The sequence below is a fragment of the Thunnus thynnus genome, chromosome 3 (genome assembly GCF_963924715.1).
Source record: "Thunnus thynnus chromosome 3, fThuThy2.1, whole genome shotgun sequence".
In the NCBI taxonomy this organism is placed as follows: Eukaryota; Metazoa; Chordata; class Actinopteri; order Scombriformes; family Scombridae; genus Thunnus; species Thunnus thynnus.
In genome coordinates, this window is record NC_089519.1 from 5431517 (window position 1) to 5454704 (window position 23188).

The 23188-nt window shown below is 39.1% G+C and overlaps 1 protein-coding gene across 1 annotated transcript; it reads left to right on the forward strand.

Moving 5' to 3' along the window:
* Positions 1 to 436: 436 nt before the first annotated feature.
* Positions 437 to 22892, forward strand: cplx2a (complexin 2a). Its single transcript, XM_067582376.1, has 4 exons — positions 437 to 699; positions 2178 to 2262; positions 17731 to 17909; positions 21135 to 22892. Exons 2-4 carry the CDS (start codon positions 2232 to 2234, stop codon positions 21324 to 21326), a joined length of 402 nt encoding a protein of 133 aa, XP_067438477.1. The 5' UTR covers positions 437 to 699; positions 2178 to 2231; the 3' UTR covers positions 21327 to 22892.
* Positions 22893 to 23188: the final 296 nt, after the last annotated feature.

Genomic DNA, 23188 nt, shown 5'->3' on the forward strand with positions numbered 1-23188 from the left:
TGCTCCTTTAAATTTCCACATATCAGGGCATTTTATCATCATGTTTATTGTGAATACTTCATGTTTATTGTGAAGACTTCAGTTTAGAGCATGTTTTCAAGTGTCTTTTTGTGACACCATTCTTTAATGCAACAATTCCTTTTACTCCATGATAAATTTGTCCTTTTGGGAAACAATAAAAGCAAGATTTGAATTAAGGAGCAAATGAATTAAGAACTGTGAGGACATGAAGACAAATCTTATGAAAATGCTGATTAGATGTTTTTTTTCTCGACTACAAGCAGTTGTATTATAGTGCACACTTGAATCAAGTAGAAGAAACCTTTTTAATGTTCCCTTTTAAACTCAGCAATATAGCTTTTCTGTTGAATCGGTGAAAATGAAACAGCATCTTCACTTGGGTGGTATTAAAATCATGTGCTCCCTCCCTTCCTCTCCCCCTTTCTCCCTCTGCATGCTCTCATCTCGTCCTGCAGGAATAGACTCTCTTCCTCCGCCGCTGCAGCCTGACTCTGACACAACCGGCATGTCTGCAAACTGAGAGCCGCACATTGAGACGGACAGAGAGGCAATATCCCTGCTTTCAGACGCACAACTTGTCTTCTCTCTCCCAGCTGAAGGAAAATTAGCAAGGGGGGTTTTAAAAACTGCATCGAGGCTTTTTGGAGAGCTGAAGACACGGAGGAGGATCAAAAGAAGGTAAACGATGTCCGATCAACCAAAGAAAGGGGATGTTGGTGTGTGGCTTTACAGCACGGGACAGGATGGGGAGGATGTTCGTTCACTTGGTAAAAGATGCTGATCGCAGCCTGCTGTGTATATCATGTATTATCTTCTATATATATGTGTGTGTGTGTGTGTGTTGCAAGCGTGTGTGGGTGCAGAAATAAAATGAACAGGATACTGTAATTGTGCCGAAATGCCGCGTCGCACCAAAGGAGCTGAGAGTTGATACTGTAAAGGGTTCATGTGAGGAGAAAGTGATGCTGATGCTGCTGCAGACGATGATGATGAAGAGGAAGGAAACCAGGAAATGATTTAAAGACGCTCGGCTGCCGCAGATTCGACTTTGGGCGAATGAAAATGACCCGGGGAAGGAGCAGCAATGTAATAATGAGTGCAGCAAGTTTTCAAGGGTATTTTTTTCCCCGCTAGGCTGTACTGCAATGGCAGAGGGATGCTGGAAAATGCAGCAAAACTACCCTTGGGGTTGTTATGTGGTAAAAAAAAAAAAGATGGTTAAAAATAATCTTAAAGTGAAGTAAGGTTCAAATTCAAATTCGGACTTGAGCTCCGCAACTCCCACAGAAATATCACTGGGATATTATAATATCTAACAAAGAACATTTTAAAATGATCATAAAGTAGCTATAAGTCTATGAACTTACTATGTGGAGCACAAAATTATAGCAGCAATGTTACAGAAAATGCAATTTCCAATATAAATATCCTATTTGACAGTCCTGAGTCACTCTCAATCCCAAGAGAAATACTATTTGATTATTATAGTGACAATAAAACGTCCCATAGATGCACTGTGGGACCTTGAATTCATAGCATCGTTAAATATTCCCCCTTGTGTGAGGCCCCCGTACTGACACAAACGACTTGCTCATATTTGACCCTTCATCTTTGACCCTGTCTCTGTTCGTCCTTTTATTCTGGGAGTTATTTCCATGAGGATACATCAAAGGCAGCCGAGCAGCGTCAGCACAATTCCACACAAGATGGAGCGTGGTTGTAAATCGAGGGCGCAGGTGCCTCGACAAAACTCAGGATACAGTGTTTTAGTGAAGGGTAAAGCCATCTTAACCCAGTTTTGCTACCTTTTTTGTTCTCGGGTATAAAGTTTGAGGAGGTTTAGGGAGCCGATTCATTCTGCACAGGCATTAGAATATTATTATATGCGAAGGTATTGTATTTTAGTGAAAACAAGCACAGATGTTTACTTTTCTAAAAGTAGAGTTGATCTTTAAAATATTGGTGGTTATTTGCATGTTGAGGATCCTCGGAGGTCGTTCATCCTTTCTTGTCCGCATCGAGCCTCATCATCATCATCATCGTCCTCCCCCATCCCATCAAACTCTTGTATATGAAACCCACTGGAGTGAATCTGCATGTCCTAACAGTGGTATTCTTGCTGTCATAGCTTGTGTATTCTGTCCCCCCGGCTGCAGGTCTGTCCCTGATAACGTGACGACTGAAGGAAGAGAACACAGAACTGCTTCATCATGAATTTTGTAATGAAAGCTGCGCTGGGAGGTGAGTAGCCTGCCGGGCTAGGGGTTGATTTAACAGCACTGCAGTGTAAAGGATTTAGAGGGATGCTCAGCAGCAGCAGCAGCAGCAGCAGCAGCAGTGGTACAGTACTAGTACTGGCCTGTAAGTTATGGGGACACTGGGACTGTGATAATCCATCTTGCGCCAAACTGCTGACTTCAAACAACAGCTACGCATTCCCTCTCTCTTTCTTTCTGCATCTAGCTTTTAAAAACCTCTCAGGGCAGGGCATGACTTATTAAAAAATTACATCCTGTTGGCCATTTACAATGTCAGACTTTGCCAACTTGATGATCAGCGTGACCGAAACCTATTTGTGAATTTGTTCTTTATTTCTGCTTTTGTAGAAAAAAAAAGTCTTTGTTTGACTAGTGATTCCCTAAAAGTCTCTGTAAATGAGGACCGCTGCAGATGAAATAGGACAGCAGCAGCAGGAGTAGTAGTCACATAGTAATAGTGTATCTTTCAAGTGAAAACCTCGTATCTCCAAAATGTCACCTTCTCGGGACAGCAGCAGCAGCTTTACTTTTAGCTTGATCCACATGCATTTTTCAGCTCGCCCAATGGAATTTGAAAGAGGATCTAAGCGCAAGGAGGGTTGGATTTTCCTCTCATTATGATGTGATAATGTGAAGATCCCAGAAATACGAGTAATGAGGTTTTCACATGACTTCAGGCAGATTATGCTTTTCAATCCAACTGTTGGCGTCTTTTGAGGCAAGAGAGATAGAGAAGGGCTATTTTGCCAAGAACTATGACTTAACGTTTTTTCCATGAGACTTCTGTCCTTTAAAGCCTTCAGGTATTATCCTTTAGAATATTATCTTAGCTATTATTTGCCCCCTAATTAGTCCTCATTATAGCCCTGTAATTCATCCTTCTCGTCAGCTAGGGCTTCGAGGGGAATGGCAGGAAAGTGGCACCAGTAGTTTTAATGCAGCCGCTGCACGCATGCCGGTCAGTCGTGTATGATGCTGAGCTGCTGTCATCTGGGTTACAGAGGTGTTATGCAGTTACAGTTGGGATGAGGAGTTGCTCCTGCTCCTCATTGGGATGCAGAGAATGCCAGCGCTGCCTCACTCTGCATAGCTGCCGTGCCTCGAGTCTGCGCTATGAATTCTTAAATCAACTGCATTGCATTGGATGCCGGCTTTACTCTGCGGGCAGCACTCTGCCTGCGGACTTTGGGAATAGATTTGACAGTGTGGGTGTTTGCCTGTGTGTGTGTGTGTGCGTGTGTGTGTGCGTGTGTATTTGCACTCTGTGTGCTGGGGAGATGTTTTATAGATACGGTAAAGGACAGAGTATGTGTTTACTGCATCTCCAGGCAAGATGAATTATGGAGGCTGCAGAGAACTACTTCAGGGTATAGAGATTTGTGCGCATGAGAGAAAAGTAATAGAGAGGATGGAGGCAAGAAAGAAAAAGTTTAGTAGTGAATGTGTTTCTTACAATCAGTGTGTATGCCTATCTGAGGGTGATTATTCTGCTGTTTGTGCATTTCGACTGTAGTTTGAGCTGTCTTTGGCTCTGGTCCATGTTTACTGACTGAAACACAGTGGCCTCTTTCCACAGAAATGTCTGCAGAAATGCTGACAGTGCACTGAACTACTACAGCTCCCTGTGGGGAGGGGGTGGGGGGGGGGGGGGGGAATCAGATAATGAAACAAACCAATTAGCCAGATAATCAATCAGCAAAGCTATCAATCTAACAGTCACAGCCTGTCAGTCAATACATCAATATTAGTGAAATATTCTTCAATCAATTAAATTACATTATGGGGCGTCCTTATGGATTAGTGGTGTAAAATGTGCAACATGTAACCATAATGTCCCAGGTTTGATTCTGGCTGGGGACCTGTCATCCTCCACTTTCCTTTCCCACATTCCCTGTTAACTATCACAGTATGGCAAAAAGTTCATTTTAATATATGATTTGCTTGTTTCAAACTGGCAAAGCAATTTAGGGACTTCTCATTAGCTCATCTGCTGATGAAGATCACATGATATGATAGAAAGCTCCAGAACAGCTACTAAATGGACCTTGTCTCGCCTGTTTCAAAGGTCAATAATTAAAGAAATAGTTATATATTTTGAGAGATAGGCTTATCCACTTTCTTGCCCAGAGTGGAAACAAGGAGAAACAGCTAACTCGGCTCTGTCCAAAGGTAACAAACTCCGCCTACCGGCAATAAAGCTAATTAATTAATATGTTTTTATCTTCTTTGCTTAATCAGTACAAAAAGCAAAGTAAGCTATATTAACCATCTCCTGGCTACAGTCTCATCTTTAATGTACAGAAGGAGAGTCAAAAAATATTCTCATGTAACTCGAGGCAAGAAAGAGAAACAAGAATATTTTCATAAAAATGTTGAACAATCACTTTAATCTTTGAATCTCAGTTATTTAAAGTGCTTTTGAAAAACACGTTTTGAAAATTTACATCTCCAGACCACTCAAAAAATAATTCATACAACGTGCAAAGTTAAGTACATTACTGAGAGAGACTGAATAACTCAGGAAAAACAAAAGTCTGACAAAATATCTCAGAACAGACAGATTTTGGTGCATTGATCAGCTTTGGGCCACGTTCCCGTGTTACATGTGTTACACTTGTAACTCTAAAACAGACAGATCTTATGGCCTGTTGTTACCTCGCTATTTTCCATCCTATGATTGTTTTGTTCCAGTTTTGATTTTCCACATTGTCAGTAACAAATACTTTGCTGAGTACATTAGGTGATGACTGTGTGGATGAGAGTCTCTGTGAAAGAGAAGATGCTGCCAGTGCATTAACAAATCCTCCAAGGCTTCTTTGATTACAGATACTTGCATGAAAAACAGAGCAATGTTGAACTGTGATGATTAAGCAGGACTACAGATCCAGAGCCATATCATCTGCAGAGACGGGGGAGTTCGTTGGGTTTACTCCTCTGCGGTGGTTCATAGTCTCATAGTTCATAGTCTTGTGTTGTATTGTGATACTGGTATTGTTGTGTTGTCATGACAATACAACAAAGTAACTGGCAGGTAGATAAAACAACTGTAGCACTCTATATTTATTGGTATTTAAACAACTGAAAAGTGTTGAATATACCATTTATATGCATTTATATGTAAATGAATGCATGTCAAAAATAATTTAAAAAATATGCAGCAATAATAATAATAAACTTTACTTGCATAGCATCTTTCATACATGAAATGCAGCTCATGGTACTTCCCATAAATTGCATAAAAAACATTTTAGGCACTTAACAAATCAAAGGTTGCAAACAAGGACTAAAAAAACAATAAAACCGAGTAAAAAATAAATAAATAAAATAAAATAAAATATTAATAAAATATTTCAGTGAGATTCAAAAAGTTAACTAGTCTCAAGAGCAATATTAAAAAGGTAGATCATAAGATAAGTAAGTTTCTTAAAGGTATACTATGCAGGATTTGTCGGTTGGTGTTTGTAAACACAGCATTCAAAGTTGGCCCCTCCTCCCCTCAGTGGTGGTCGAGCAAGCTAGAGGAGGAATGAAGAGAGCGAGCAGCGCTGGCGAGATCAAACCTGTGAATCAGAGAAATTTTCTGATTGTTTCATGATGGTTATGTTCTAAAGCAGAAACAAACATGGCCGCACATCCGCACAACCCTACTGGAAGGTGCCACATTGTGCGAATGCAGAGCTTCATCCTGTCCGCTGTGGCCTCTCTGCTCTGCGTGTGTGTAGCTCAGCCCCGCCCCCGGTCAAACAGACACACAGACCTGCAGCTCTTTATGACACAGAGACAGAAAGCAGATCGGAGCAGCGGAGAGAGACGGAGACAGCGATGTAACCTGGACACTAAGCTATTAGTCCTGACCTCACACCTGCGCACTGTTGTTGTCTGGGAGCTACACACTCGCTGCCGCAAGGTTGATGCCCAGAAACGTCCCGAACACAGCAAAATAAGAAAAAAATAAGAAAATACAGGCACAGGGCAGGGTCTCTGCAGATAAATGTTCCACCACACACTTGTGGGTCATAAGTGATGATTGAGAGGGATTATTTTTATACGAGTCTATACTTAGTTTTTTTTTTTTTTTTGGAAAATCCTGCATAGTATACCTTTAAATAAATCTGATCTTAGCTGTTTGATTGCAAACTCATGAACCTGCTGGTGGTGGTAGCCGTAGGCAAATTATTCTTGGTGCAATATATGGCAAAATGGCTCCTGGACTGTATGCCATCCTGGACCAAAACTTCAGCAAATACATTTAAATGGACATCTTAAAATAAAGGTGGCAGAGTGAGACCATTTGATTTACTGTACAAGAACAAATAGAGAGAGAAAATAGACCTATGTCAACTTACTACTAATGAACAGAATATTGTATACTGTATATATAGAGAACTGCTCCAATTGGATGTGTGAGGATCAGATATGTAAAGCAAAAACAAAGGTGTCTTAAACTTGTACTAGTTGTGACCTGAGGCTCTGTGAGCTCAGGACTGTAACCGTGTAGAAGATAGAAAGATAGTCGTGCCTATTTACATTCTTAATCCACACATACTGAACAGTAAGATAAGAGGAACTTCCCTGGACCGTCTTCTTGTATAGACACCATTATTGTAGAGCAGTGGGCATGGAGGAAGTCCAATCCTTGATGAACCTTTCACACTACATCCCTGTTCCCTGTTCCCTGTTTTTTTTCATAGCTGCCATTTGTACTTTGTGTTTTGAATGCAAAATATTTTTTATGCACTTGACGAAGCTTTTTCTGAATTACCCCTAGCGCTTTTATACACTTAACATTTTGACCAAAAGGCTAATTTTGTCCCCATAGATGTGATATTTAGGTATCGCTTTATTTTAGAGGTTCTTTAATTTTATACTAATTTCCTGGAAATTTTGCAGGTATTCAATGATTAATTTTTAGGACATTTTACAGAGAGGGTGGTGCACTTTGGTACAAATTAAAAGAAAAAAAAAAGGAAGAAAGTTGGTTTAGTTGGCGAGTGCTAATTCATTATTTTTGGGCTCATATGTAATTATTATTGCAAAACTTAAAACTCTGTAATACTCAGGTATACTACCAAATTACATAACCCTTTCAAAGAAATCAAAGAATTAACTGTGGCACATCAGCTACTTTTAGGAAAAGTATTGAAAAAACCCAATATGCAAATATATCATTTGACATATTATACAATATAATGAGTAGGTACTTACCAACTAAACCAACTTGACTTTTTGCTTCAGTTTTTTATTATCATTTGTACCACCCTCTCAGTAAAATGTCACAACTACAAGAACATTTGTGTATAATTAAGGGACCTGAAATAAAGCGTCACCAATATTTATACCCCAGAATTTTCTCCATGTGATTCATTTTCTGCGATTGTGTGAAAAAGAAATGAAATATCGATGCACCTTTCTATCCTCATTAACAATTCGACTTTTGGTTTGAACAACAGGCATAACGAGCAATACCTCACTAATTGGCCTTTTGTAATAAATCCTATCCAGCCCACAAAAACAGAGGGATTTAGGCTATTAACTGCTGATACAACTAACAACTCTTTTATAGAGTGTGTAGACACAAACTAGTATCGAGCAATGTCAACTTGTAGATAAAGCAGTTCAGTACCACTGACTCCCTAGATTACAGTTTGTGAGTCACCACTGTAGCTCACAGGTTCCTAAAATATGGAAGTTGCACTTCATCCTACAGTTCAGGATTGTTAATCATTTAAGCGCTGTTGTTATTTGGGAGCTATGAAACAGGCTCTCATATGCTTTTTCTCCCAACCTTCAATCCAAGAACCATTGTGGTTTCCTTGTGCATTGATTGCTTATGATTCTGAGTGCTTCAGTGCTGACTCGGCACTTCCCAACTCCCAAAAGTTGAAGTTTGACAGAAAAGGGGGTTGATATGTGAGGTAGACATTAGCCCCAAGGTATGATGCTCAATCACACCCTGCAGGCAAATTAGCAAACATTTAACATTTGTATTAAATTTCATTAACACTTGCGTGGCTTGCCAAGGTAAAAATCTGTACAGGCTCTGCTAGAGGAATATAGAGGTTTTTTAGGACATCAATTTGAGACATATGTGTTATCACAGGATAAATGTATGCCAAGAAGTTAGTATGTTTCTGCTTGAATTTATACAGAATTTTACATTTCTGTAGCTCTGTGTCTAGTCTTGGACGGATCTAAAGCACCAAAAAGAAGGATGACTTTTATTGCAATGCCTGAAGCGAAGGTGTTCAAAGGAAATTAGATTTTAACTTTGAGAAACTCTAGTATCAAGAGTTCCACCGCTGTGAGATTAAGACTATCAATCATTTTTTAAAATCTTTATTATAGCGATTATATTCATGCATCACATTTAATGCTACAGTAATACTGTAAGTATGTCTCCAAGCAAGTCAAGTCAGTTAATTTTATTTATATAGCACATTCCATACAATGTAAGCTCAATGTGCTTCACACACAACAAATATGAACAAAATAAAATAAATCATGAATATATATTTAAATACATATATGTGAAAAAAAACATAAACTCAAAATAATTCATCCCCCTGCCCACCCACACAAACATACCCACTCATACATACCTGAAGAGAGTAAGTGAGTGAGAGAGAGAGAGAGAGACAGAGACAGAGAACAGGTAGGTCCTAAGCTTGCTTTTAAAAGATGACATAGTTGTGACACATCTTATATCATCAGGCACTTTGTTCCAAAAAGTCTCCCATTATTTAGTCATTGAAAAGCTTTTAATATGAAGCATTAAAGTAGGAAATGTTGGGTTTGCATCAGCGGTAACTTAATGCCACTCTGATCCCTTGGCAGGCTTCTGGAAAGCTGACCAATCAGAACGGATGAGCTCATCATAAGGGGGGCCTTAAAAAGACAGGAGCTAAAACTGCCTGTTAGAGACAGAGGCTGAACTGAGGCGCTGCATAAAGGGCCAGTATAAGATAAATAAGGAGCTTTTGATCTGTGAATCATGCAAAGCTACTCTCGTAGAGTCCAAAAATAAAAATATGCTGGAAATGAGCATAATAGGCCCCTTAATAGCTTATGACAGTGAGTGGTCTAGTCTGACCAAAGCTTTGTGACAGACTCAAAGGAAAAACAAAACATATTTAATTTTTAATCCTTTTGGAGGCTACATTGACAACAGAACCTCCCCATACAAACCCATGCCAATGTTTCTTTTCTTTTTTTTCATTTTGCAAAATGATGCAAAAATGATGCGCTTGTAAAAGGAGTTTTTGAAAAGCTTGTCACTGCTGCAGCATGCGGAGGATGAAAGGCAGGAAAGACAAGTGAACTAGAGTAGACCCCAACCATGCTGAATGTTCAGTGTCCTTTATTTTACAATAACTGCTTCATGGATTACATAGCAAACAAGCTAAAATTACTTTGTCATGATACTGTACTGCATGGCAGCTGATAGCTGCATAGCTGTTGAGTCTTCATGACAAGACACTAAAGGATAAAGCCCAAGAAAAAATCAAAATCAATTCTTTAATATGTGTACCTCACTGAGTGGAAGTCATTTCAATCATTTATGTAAGGTAACATAAGGCCAAGCATTGTTGTGTGTTACCCTGATGGAATGAAAGAAACATTACATTTCATAACGAGACTGACAGATAAACTGTATTTAATGTATTCAAAGTGTATCAGATTGATGCATCACTAATAAATACCTACTCGCACATAAAATTTGTATTAATCCGTGGCTGAAAATATTCCCCAATAGATGCAACAAATGTCCCAACTACTTTTTAGGATACCTTCTTTTTAATTGGCTTATGTTCTGCAATGTATTTGTTCTTAGATCTTTCTTAAAAGCTGAGGAGAATCAGTTCATATTGTAAGTTAAACATGACATACTACTGTTCTTGCTAAAATCATTTGAACACCTTGTCATATAACAAAGGTAAAACCATTATTTTCTTACATGCAACAACTACAGTTCCCATGTCTTTTGATATACTTGTGTCCAAAACAAAAATTTAAATTCTTTAACCTAACCTCATTATATATTTGATTATATGTCAACCTGTAACAAAGTGTCGACAACCATATTATTAATGCCCATTAATGGATGGCATGTTCAGTGGTTAAGTGTAACGAAGCAGTGTGATTTGAGGTGAAATGAAAACAGGAGACACCTTGAGATGTTCTTCCCTCACCTCGTCTCCTCAAAGTACAGATAATCACATTTAGCAGCACTCTAACATGATTGGCTGAGGGAATCAGGTCTTCATCGCACACGCACACACGCACGCACATAGACACGCATGCTTCCCCATCTTCTCCTTGTGTGTTGCTCTAGCAAATCATATTTAATTCATCAAATTGACCTTCAGCTCCTTCCAGAGTGCACAGGATGTGTGTATATATGTGTGTGTTTGACAGTATGTCCAGATGCTATAAACTCTATAAAATACTGCATCCAACCATCAAAGTCACGGGTGTCGAGAGAGAGAGCGAGAGAGAGAAAGAGAAAGAGAGGGACAAAGAGCTATTTGTAACCAGGTTTCTATGATCTTTTTTAGAAATGTTTTCCTTTCAAAATATATAAACTAGCCGCAGGTAGTGTAGATGATACTGGAAGCAAAATAATATTATCTTATTACATTTTGCATCTGAGAAACACATACTGAAAATTTTTAGTAGCACTGTACTGAACTACTGTACTTGTTTTATATCATAGTAAACTGAATTTCAAGTTTTGATTGTTGGAATTGTTGGACAAAACAAGACATTTAACAACGTCATCTTGGACTCTAGGATGTAAATGACCATTTTTCACAGTTTTTGGATGTGTCCAAGCGATTAATCCAAAAAATAATAGGCAGGTTAATCAATAATGAAAATAATCTTCAGTTGCAGCCCTAGTGAAAACATAACAGTGTTCAAAATAGGAAAGTTTTAACACCTGGGAACACTGAATGTGCTCTGTAACTTTAATAGCAATCTGCTCATTTGGGAAATTTTGACCTGACGGTGGAGCTACAAGAGGCAAAAGTTTAGATGGGTCATTGAAATAATTTGAGATCATCAAGGACCAGAATTATCAATACCAAAGGGTGCTCTGGATCAAGATGTTGCACAAACTATCCAAGAGACATCAATCCTTAAACCCCACCACTAGCAATGCAAAAATGAACAAGACTATATTAAATGACTTGCTGCATTAAGATGTACATTGCAGCACTATCGACTTACAGTCAGAAAAATCTGACGAAAACATGCAGCCCGTTCCGCAAACTGGTACTGAGACCTCATCAGAGCAATCACAAGCGCTGATGGCTGCCAGGTCATTATGCATTTTAAACTGATGGCAGAGCCTGAGACACACAGCGGCTCTTCGGAGCTGCCCTGACAGAAGCTCCCTCCCCTGAGCGCTCTGTGGACAGTTTAGACAGACTGTAACTTATCATTAAGGTGTCAGCGTAAAGCCCTGGACTACAAGAACAAGAAACGTCTGACTAGTTTGACGACAGTGACAGATATTGAACAACTTATTGCCTCCGCGAGGCAGGCGCTGTCAAAAATAGGGTGTTCTGACGGATATAACGCTATGACAGAATGCTGAGAATTTTCCTTGACCAAATGCCAGCAACCATATTCTGCAGGAGCAGTAAATCACAACCTTTTATGCTGGAAAATTAGGGTTAATGCATGATTACTCCCACCCTGTTGGTTATCTTTATTAAATATTTATATATACATATCTTCCCCATGTCATTGGTAAAATCATGCCACTTGCTACTCAAATTATGTGCAGATCAGAAGACAGGTTGTTCAGTCTCATCAGATTCAAATCCAAGACAGAAGTTTTCACCACATCTATGATGAAGCTGTGGTGTTCAGATGATAATATCATCTTTGTCCGGTAAGAACCAGATCTATAGAAGGGATTGAGAATCAGATCCAAATCATTTCAAATCCATCATCAAATCAAATTAGGTTTAGCTTTCAACATTTTCAGGTAATTGCCTTATGAACAACATAGGTGAGATATGATACAAAAAATATTCAGTTTAGTAATTAAATGGATCAACAGCTACTGTAACTTTAAACTATAAGAAATCAGCTATTGAGAGTCAAATGTTACTTAAAGAAGATTCTGGCATAAAAACTTCCAAATATAAGCTAAGAGCAGGTGGCAGTTTGACAACCTATATTTCTTAAATTGTGGGTCAAGAGAGCAAGTTTGCATTGGTGAACTTAAGCCCCAGTGTGAAATAAAGCCGTCTCACTCTGACTCCTGCTTTATACATCGTGCAAAGCTGCTCCACCTGAGGGAAATTATAGCTGACTCAAAGCACAACTGCCACCAATTAGCGAATAAAGAGGCAGCAGAACAACAGTGAGCATGCCTTCTCCTCCTTTCCTACCACGTCCCCCCCCCCCCCCCCCCCCCGTCCGCTGTAAAAATAAACTGCGTTGAGACAACGGTTTTTGTCCCGAAGGCCAAACCTAGATCTTTATACTCATCCGCTTTCCCACCACACTTTGGATTTAGAGAGGGATTTGCCTGAGAACCTTGAGTGGGAAAAGAAAAGATAAGTACTGTTTATCTGATGCTGTCAAAGGTTCAAGCACTGGGAGAGTTAGCTAAGGTTAGTCTCCTTTTCCCGCTTTCCCTCAAGACTTTGGATTTAACAAAGATTTAGCAGAGAATTTTTAGAAGGAAAGGATTATAAAGATGACACCTTTTATCTAAACTGAAGAAAGTATCGAGAAAAGAATCATCGTATAACTTTATCTCTGCCAGAAAAGTTTGAAGGAGATCAAATTTTAAAAAATATACTTGCACCGGCTTTGCATGATGGAAAATTGCTCTGTGCTCTACTAAATGCTTCTTTGTCTTCATCGATGTCGACTCATCTGTTGTAATGTGGATTATATAAAAATGATGAAAGCAGGCTAAAGGCCAACCTGTCAGCTTTCCATTAAGCTTCTATTAGCTTATATATTGAATGTTGCACAGACTCTTGCAAAAACGTTATACAGAATGAAGGGTTAAAGTGTAGAGACACTTAAATCAAAACACTCAAACATAGCTTGACACAGTTAATGTGATGCCTGACAGTTTAATAGAATTATTCTGGCTTGACAGGACATTGCTGTATCTCTCGCAAATGGCACACAAAGCAAGAGCTGGGATCATGGCTCAATATAACAGGGTTTTGTCACCCAGGATCCTTTTTTGTTTCTTTTTTTTTTTTTTTCTTATATCCGAACAAAGACAATTTGAATGTGCTAATAAGATTTTGTGAAACCAGACTAAGTTTGTTTTGGTTTGGCTTACCGTCGTCAAAAGAAGTACTGTAGGGCTTTCTTTGTGTCGTTGTAAGGGAATTATTTGACAATGAGGCAAAGCTGCTCTACTTAGAGGATTCAATAGCAGTGCTTACATGAGCGCTATTGCAGATGTTCAGGTACTGGGCTCATACGCTGATCCTGAATACTGTTTGCAATATCCAAGGTAAGCTCTTAAACTTGCTCTGAGAAATCTAGATAAGTGTGGGATATTCTGACATTAGCAAGGATACTACCACATGTGAACATGTCATCAAGTTAAACTCAGTGTTTTGATGGTATGATATGTGCATCAATGTATACCACTACTCATTTGCAAATAGGAATTCTTAATGGTTCCAGTTTTATTTACTGTTGCAGTGGCTGATGCACTGTAATTAAGACAAAATGGCGTCTCTAGAGTATGTATGGATGCAGGGCAAGTGGCGATTAAAGTTGCATACAAACAGTCTGGAGTAACACTTTAACTGAGATATGACCTGCTAGCGCAAACACTGTTTGCATGTAAATGTTAGCCATTAACGCAAAGTCACACCAGATATTTCGTATCCATAATATGCATCCACACATGCTTATACACATGAAGAGTAATTGCTCAACCATACTAGAACTCATGCATGTATGCCTAAAATGGAACTAAGCAATTATTTATACCCTTATGTTCATATAGGGACACTTACCGTATATGCACTTTAGCTCCATTTCTCTCCCTTCACACACTTGTAAGAAGCAGAGATAGCGTATCATGACTGGGCAGCCTACTTAAGCCTTCTTGGTGCTATTTGGCTGATACAGCAACACCTTAGTTTACTTTGGATTTCTCTGTCTTTCTCTTTGTATTTCTGTCTAATCTGTCTGTCTCTTTCATTTAATTCCAAGCTCATTAATGTGATTGATCTATTGTTATTTTTAGATTGAGTTTCCATCTTTGACGCTGAGTCCTGAATGCTATGGTGTGCACTGTAATTCCCCCTGCACCTGTCCATCAAACAATGTGTGAGCAGCACCGATGTGTTGATGAAGTTTACACGTCATAACTATGGATGAACAGTATTGAAAGTATTAGTTAATTTAGGGAAATATGCTTATTCACTTTCTCGCCGAGACTGAGATGAGAAGATCGATACCACTCTCATCTGTATGCTAAATATGAAGCTACCACCTGCAGCCAGTTTGGCTTAGCTTAGATTAGCTTAGCACAAAAACTCACATACAAAAAACTGTAAACGGGGTAAACAGCTAGCCTAGTTCTGTCTGAAGGTAACAAAATCTACCAGAAGTTACTGCACTCATCCAAGAAATAGTATGTTGTTTTTCACATTTTGATTAGTTTAGCTTTATAGATACTTGCGGGCTAGCTGTTTCCCCCTGTTTCCAGTCTTTATGCTAAGCTAAGCTAATCGGCTGCTGTTTCCAGCTTTTTATTTATGGACGGACATAACAGCAGCATCGATCTTCTCATTTAACTGAACCAGCACATTTCCTAAAAAGGTCCAATTTGCTTTTAAAGATTTTTCATGACTATTAATAACTAGATTAAACAGATTTTGTTCTCTGCTCAGGTCTCTTATAGAAAAAATATATAGAATTGAATGCAGCTATAGATACCCATTTTACACATTTAAACAAGATTGAAATGATGAGCTTGTAGCTGTAGAAATCACTGAAAAGCGTCTCACTCTCTTTTCATAGACTGCAGTTTTATTATTTCCCTTCTTTTTTTTCCCTTTGTTGCTCATGCACTCATCCCTTCACACTTCATCTTTTTCTGCCTGTCCTCTGCCTCTCCGGTCTTTTATCTCAGCATTTTGGTGCAGTTCGTTTTTTATTATGCTGATGATTCAAAATATTAACAATACCGGGGGCAGCTGCAGAGCACAATGTCTTTCTTTCTTTCTTGGTTGCTTGCTTTCATTCTCTCCTCAGATGCCCTTTGCCTGCCTCTCATCTCTTCCCTCCTCTCCCCCCTTTTCTTTCTCTGCCCTTAATTCTTCTCTTTTTTTTTTCACCACTCTTGCCTTTACACCCAATTTCTTCTCCACCTTCTCTTTCCCCTCCCTTCAATTTGTCATTCTTCTCGTTGCTCCCTCCATTTTTTTCCTCCCCTCCATCTTTTTAGCTGTCACGCTCTCTCCCTCTCTCTCTGGTCCCACAGAAACTGCTGGGTAATCCCACTAACTGGAACAGCTCAGCTAATTGGATTCAATAGTTTCTGACAGATTCTCTCCCTCTCCTCACGCTCTCCTTGTTTTCTAAATATGTCTTGTTTTGTCACGATATTCAGCAGTATACAGACTCCCTATCTCCCCTGTCTTTCTTTCTTCTTTTTGTTTTTTCCCTCCTCTTTCCTACTTATCTTTTCCAGTCTTTCCCCCCCAAATCCTTTAGACCACACCGCCTTTTCTCTTGGTCTTTTTATTTTCTGTTGATGCTTGTTGACAGGTTTTCCTCTTTTCTCTTGTTGTTTTTTTTTTCAACACTCAGCATTTTTGTGCTTCGGCATCATGAGGCATTATTTAATGGGATGTATAACTCCTACGGGGACAGTAAGACACACTCCAGGGCTTGTGCCTTGTGGTAAAATAAGCAAAACTCATATTCATACTATGAACTGTGCTTTCTCTCACATCTCGCTCGTTCTTTCTTCCTTCCTCTTGCATTATACTGATTATGCAGCAAGTCTGAAACAGTAAGTCCTGTTCGGTCTGATTATTTTAAATTAGATGCTGATAGTTGGATGCACAGACACAGCCTGATCCACAGTTCCTTGATGTCGGGGAAGTGGGGACTATTCCTCCCGCTACAGGGCCACCAAAGCTAGTTGTTGTTCTGGTAATCGGGGGTTTTTTTATGACCTGAGAAGGAGTTTACATTCTACAATTACACACAAAACACGATTTCTTTGAGGCTGCATGGCGTAGAGTCAATATTCTTAGAGGTGACTGTTTTTAGGCCAAAAGAAACAGGAATGAGAAGACTTAGACCTTCATATAGGAAGATGCAATTTACAGAAAATATATTTAACAGTTAAATTAATATATAAAATGTGGAAAAATAAAGTATTAAGACAATTTTACTGACTTTTTTTTGGGGTCGCTGGTATCGTTCTTAATGAGGATTGCACTGCTCTGAAATCCCTGCTCTAGAAAGCACTGCTTTTCAGGTATGAGTGAAAGGAGCAGCATTAGACCAGTTCATTTCCCAACCATGCTGCTGGTGCTTTACCGGTATGTATGGAGTGTCTCCAATCAGGCTGCAAACAGGGTGGAGACACAGTTAACAACTCAACTGGTCAGTCAGATATTTAATGTTTGACACCAGTGACAGAGGCCGCTTCTTCTTTGACTGCTTAAAGGCTCAGTGTGAATATAATTAATTTAGAGCATTGAAAAATAATCTAAATCCAACTAAATACAAATAATATAAACAGAAAATATATTGTATCGTATTACATTACAATAGTTTCATCTTTTATAATTCACAGAAAAACTGATACTAATATGTAATATGTAATAAGACTAGAGCAAAGAACAGAACACATAACATAAATACACACATTTGCAGCCATGTTCAAGAGTTAAACAACTTATTGAACCAGTAATGTGACAAGCTGGAATATGTAGCTCATGAGAAAAGGTTGGTATGTTAAAACACATCGTCCATACTCTCTGAAATAAACCACAAAAAAAACGTCTCCCTGATGGTCTAATTGCTATTTCAAAGGTTTCCCCGCCATGACAGGAATACATTTCCACAGGAATAATAAAACTGGAAAGAAAGAAATTGGTCAAAGTAACTGGATTTTGACACAAAATAACAGCTATTGGTAGCTTTCTTCTTTTCTTTATGTCTCTCTAAGGCTTCACCTGAGGAGCTGTCTCTATTTTTGTCAGTCCCAGGAGTTAATTTACCTCTCTGCCTTGATTCTCTGTCACAATTTTTTTCTCTCACTGTCCAACAGACTAATCTGGTAATTTGACATCTCAATCCTGTAGAGGCCTGCTAGAGCTGTCATGGTGTCTCATGTCTTCCTTTATTTGCCTGACTGTCTGTTTCTCTCTCTCTCTCTCTCTCTCTCTCTCTCTTTTTTGCTCTCTCCCACTCTTTCTCTCTGTCTCAGGAGGCCCTCCTGATGTAGGCAAGATGCTGGGTGGGGAGGAGAAGGAGGAGGACCCAGATGCAGCAAAGAAGGAGGAAGAGCGACAGGAGGCGCTGAGGCAGCAGGAGGAGGAGAGGAAGGCCAAATATGCCAAGATGGAGGCTGAGAGAGAAAGTATGAGACAAGGCATCAGGGATAAGGTATAGTGACAATGACAGACAACTCACTGACTAACTAAAGTACCAAGTCTTTTATCCAACAAAATCAGTCGTAGGAGATGAAGGTGGTGAATAAAAACGATGACTATAACACCAATATAACACTATATAACACCAATATAAAGAAAAGTGAGACTGAAACAGTGAATCCTATCAGAAAATATCAAGCGCCATAGAAACAAAGAAGACAATGGCTCTGTATGGATTCAATCTCTATTTACTATAGTGCGCTACATTTACCCACTGCTACGTTTGTTTGTAGTGCCCTCAAAAATTCCCACAATGGAACAAAAGTAAACTAGACTGAAATGACATTGGCTGTGACAACACAGCAGGTTAACAGCGACAGCAAAGGCAGTTACAGCTGACAGCTGTGTAAGGCTGTAACTAGACACAGTGGTGCTATGAGTTTCATTATTTCCTATGATTTTAACTACCATTTCTCTGTATCCACAGTGACAATGCTCACATACTGATGCTTAGCAGGTGTAATGTTCACCATCTTATTTTGCGTGTTAGCAAGCCATGAGTGATGAGTATGTCATTAATTTTGTAGTATTAATTCTGACCTAATGATGGCACTAGATGAAAGGCATTCCCAAAGTCATTACAATTCATCCTGAGGGAGACATGAATGTGTGTGTACCAAATTTCATGGCAATCCACCCGATACTAATTTGGCCCGGACCAAAGTGGCAAACATCCATAGAGCCATATGCTACTAGCATGGCTAAAGAGAAACAATCCAGATCTGCTACCACAGGTGTACCAGCAAATACGTTTTTGTTACTACGGATGCTTTCAGCAGGAAAATCTTCTTTGATGATTTTTGGATGCTGTCCTCTCTTCTGTTGTCAACTCAGCTTCTAAAGGCGTCACATCTCGGCTGCCAGAGAAACTCTTTTTTTTTTAACAGACCTGTGATGGAAATAGACTATTATGACACTATTTTTTGTTTGCTTTATGTTTCATGTTTTCTTTTAGGCTATTTTTAACTTTCTGAGATGATAAAATACATCAGTGGAGGATCGAGGAAAGAGCTGTACAGAAATAAGAGAAAAATAAAGCAGTTGAGGAACAAAATGAGGAGCCATGATTAATAACAATCAATTAGAAATTTTAGACAGTAATAAATATACTCAGAAATAGCACTGGCCATTGTGCAGGTTTATACATCGTACACTTTTATGCATTTGTATTTCTGTCTTACATAAATGTTTGCGTCCTGCATTAGTTTTATGTGCATTTCATTTTCTAATTTGAGCTCAGCTGTCGCTAGCGTTAGCTCATTTTCATTCAGTGTTTGCTTTAAGTTCTCTTCTCGACAGACGTCAGCGTGTGGGGTGTGCTGTGATGGTAATGGCTGCAGTGTAACCACCTCACTGCAGAGGTAGTGTGAAAGACAGGCAGTCTGTGGGTGGGGCAGGTCTGAGGGGAAAACTGTGAATCAGCGGGATGAAAAGCAGCACTGTTCTCCTGGCTCCTCACCTCCTCCTCTATTCTTCTTAAGTTGTCCCAGAGGAGGACAAAGAGCAAGGAACAACTCCCAAAGTGCTTGTTACCAAAAGGTTTCTGTCATTTTCCTCCACAGTTTTATCATGTTGTGCCAGATACCGCCATAAATGTTCATATTACTTTATGCATGTCATACATCAGCAAAGATGATGAAGCAAATAGTGTCATGATTGTAAAGTAGTTTTATCTCGATGACGTTGGTAAGTTGACAAATATAATGGTGCAAACTGACAAACCTGATCATTTTCAATAACAAAGTTTGGAGAATGATGTTAGTGTTTCACAGCATACCCTCATAAAGATAGAGATGAATATTAATTAAAAATATTATGGATTCAATCCGTAAAATCTTCTTTTGCTTGCTGTAATAACTTTTTGAATTAAGGTTAAGTTTTGGTTCAAACAGTTTTCAAAGTTGATTTTTGCTCTGTGACGCAACAACAATTTTTTGACATGCACTGTCATGGTGTTAACTCTCAAGAGATTTACTCTGTTTTTAAGATATTCCAAAATATTACTCAGCTCAAACACACAGAAATAAATGAACTGACTCAGAAAGGGACAGATAGAGAGAATGGGATGGATAATGTTCAATTTGCCCCATATTTACAAGTTATAAGCAGACCTGATTACAACTCAGTTCTTGATAGTGATGGGCAAGAATGAACGAACAAATCTTTTTGAACGAATCTTTTTAGTGTCCAGTATGTACCGGGTCAGCCTGTCGAACATACCGAGTGCTCATGAATCCCACTCATACCGCCCACACCCACTCACTGTTATCGTAGGGTACTTTTCACACTGCCTGCTACGGTGGTGCAGTCACTCAAAACATGAATGAGCACCAATGAATGAGCGTGAATCATTGTCTCGAACGAGAACGTCAGCGAGTGACTCGAGTCGAGACAGCCCGGCAGCTACTCACTGAACGAGATCAAATGAACCGTTCTCTGGGACTAGGACGTATGAGTGAACGAGAAGGGATTTAATTGGGCTCGAGTCGAGACAGACGGCAGGTTAAATTGAACGAGACTGAACAAACTGCTGGTCTCTCAAACTAGGAGGTCTGCTACCTGCCCCTCAAAAAGACCGACAGATTGTTGGTCAGCGTCATATCACATTTCTGTAACATCGTTTTGAGCTTATATATAAGTGGGATACTGAATCAATGCATTTATATATATATATTATATTATTTATTTTTCTTTATTAATGTAAACTTATACATGATGACTGGTAATACACTGGCATTAGCTGCACTAGCTGTCGAATGTGCATGCACCATAACTGAGTGTCATGGAGAAACTGACAAAATGTACTAAAACTCGAAAGGTTCAATAAATTTACACGAATCAACTCGAAGGAACTGATACTGTGAAAAGAATCCGTCCATTACTAGTTCTTAAAGCTGCAATAGTTGATTTTCTGGCCACTTGGCAGCTGTTGACTGAAGGAAGCATGAAGGACCTCTTCTCCACAACTTTCATTAGATTCAATGGGGCACCATCTTGAAATCCACCTGTCTTGTACAGCTATGAAAAACACCTTTGACATAAGATTTTCTTGATATTTGTGTCATTCTAGTGTGATGTGTTTTCTTTTACCTGATTTTTCCTTGCTTTCTTTGTTTGCCCCGCCTAACTTTCAGAGCAATAGTTTCAACATATGTATATTTCTGTGTTTGACCACCAGTATGGCTTGAAAAAGCGCGAGGAGGCCGAAGCTGAGGCAGCAGCCGCTGCAGAGGAGCCTGCAGCCGGCAGCTTGACTCGACCTAAGAAGGCCGTGCCACCCGGCTGCGGTGATGAGGAGGAAGAGGAAAGCATCATGGACACAGTGATGAAATACCTGCCAGGCCCACTGCAAGACATGCTAAAGAAGTAGTTTAGCTTGCTGGCTAATGCTAATGTTATCTAGCTTAGTTCGTAGGCTAAATTCACGAGGTTGGCCTAAAGCAGGTTTTTTTTCACATGCAAGTACATAAAATGAAGTTAAATCCAGTGTTTTGGTGTTCAGACAAAACAAATTAGGTTATGATGTGACATAGGTGGGGAAATTAATCAGATATGAACCAGCAATGTGAATTGCAGCCTGTAGACTAAGCTAGGCTGACCCAATGGCCAGGTAAACGTTAGCTTGGCTCATGTTAACGTTAGCTATGTTACACTAATGAAGCTAACAGCAAGCAGAGGGGCTAAAGAAACAATGTTAGATGGTTTATCCTCATAATCTGAGAAGTTTTAAACTCCTTTTTCTCTCCTCTGCGATAGCTGCAGAGCTCTCTCGCAGCACTAAAAAAAAAAACAATCTCCTAGTCCACCATGCTGTTCACTCAATTTGTATATAAATAAATGAATACATAACAGGCCTCAAGGTGGGCAAACAATCATAAAATATTATATGAAATTATTATACTAACTGTGTGTCTGTCTCTAAAATAATAATAAAAACATGTGATAACTTGATAAGCCATATTTTAAAAAGGAAATTTAAAGACTTGTGTGCTCCTAAAGCTACTGTTTTGTGTTCGACTGTGTCTAAAATTTATGTAAAACTCTTTTGCACAGTGTTACACATTCTCTGTTAAACCTATTGTCTATCTCCCCTACACACTCCCTAAATGCTCGACATCGAAGTGTGACAACATCCATGTAGTGTAGTGTTAAAAAAAATGTTTCTATTCCCCTGTTCAGTGCGTCCGACCTCCTTCTTACAGTATGTGTTGCATGCCATTTGTCTAGAAAAGTCTGTTGTGTGAATATGTACAAACCCACCCTCCCTGTGTTCTTTATCATGCAAAAAATATTAAGGCAATAAATCCTAAGTTTGAGTGTGTTTTCACTATCATGTTGATATAACCGTTAATAATATCAGTAATTAAAAATGATACTGTATGTATGCATTGAGGACATTTAATTTACAGGTTTGCAGGGTTTTCTTTTTTTTTATTATTATTGTTGTTGTTGTTTTATTGAAGAATGACCGTGTAGCAGTTCAGACAACAGCCAAAACCTTAAGCTTTTAGCCATAAAACCAGAGTCTACATTATATATACAGTAGTATTACTATCAGGGTGTACTGCCAGGGAGAGAATACTGAATGAATCTGTACGAATAAACAAAAACATGTACTGGTGATTATCTATTAAGCAGTATTAACTTGAAAGTAAATGACAAGTCTGGATTTTGCATCATGTGAAGATATGTGAGAAAGAGACCAACTTCTCTCTGTACACACATACACACACACACACACACATACACACACACATACTGAAGTGACTACTACGACGTGAAATGATGCTTGATTTTGTTCTACTTATTGGTGGTTTAGATGTGAGAACGAGCTGCTGGGGACAACAAAGAATGCCATGAGCAATAAAGGATAATCATGTATGTTTGTGCTTGAGATTCAATAAAAATTTAAAACCTTGTTCACAGACATCAAAAATGTGTTGCCGTCTTTTCTCGGGGACGTGGGGTCATAAAGGACACGAAATAAGCAGGTGAACATCCAACAGACCTTAAATTTTGTGACTTCATTCACTCAATGAACGCCTTGAGTCTGCTATTGGGTTTCGTTTTGTCACAGTACAAGAAGCACAGGTGTAAACAATAAAATGAACGGTGGCTGAATTCCATTTAGCTGCTTTGCCTTCAAGGTCCTGGTATTGTGTATTTAAAGCCCCACATATTAGTGATTTAAGTTACTTGTTTTTTCATGAAACTGTCGTACAAGAATAATCA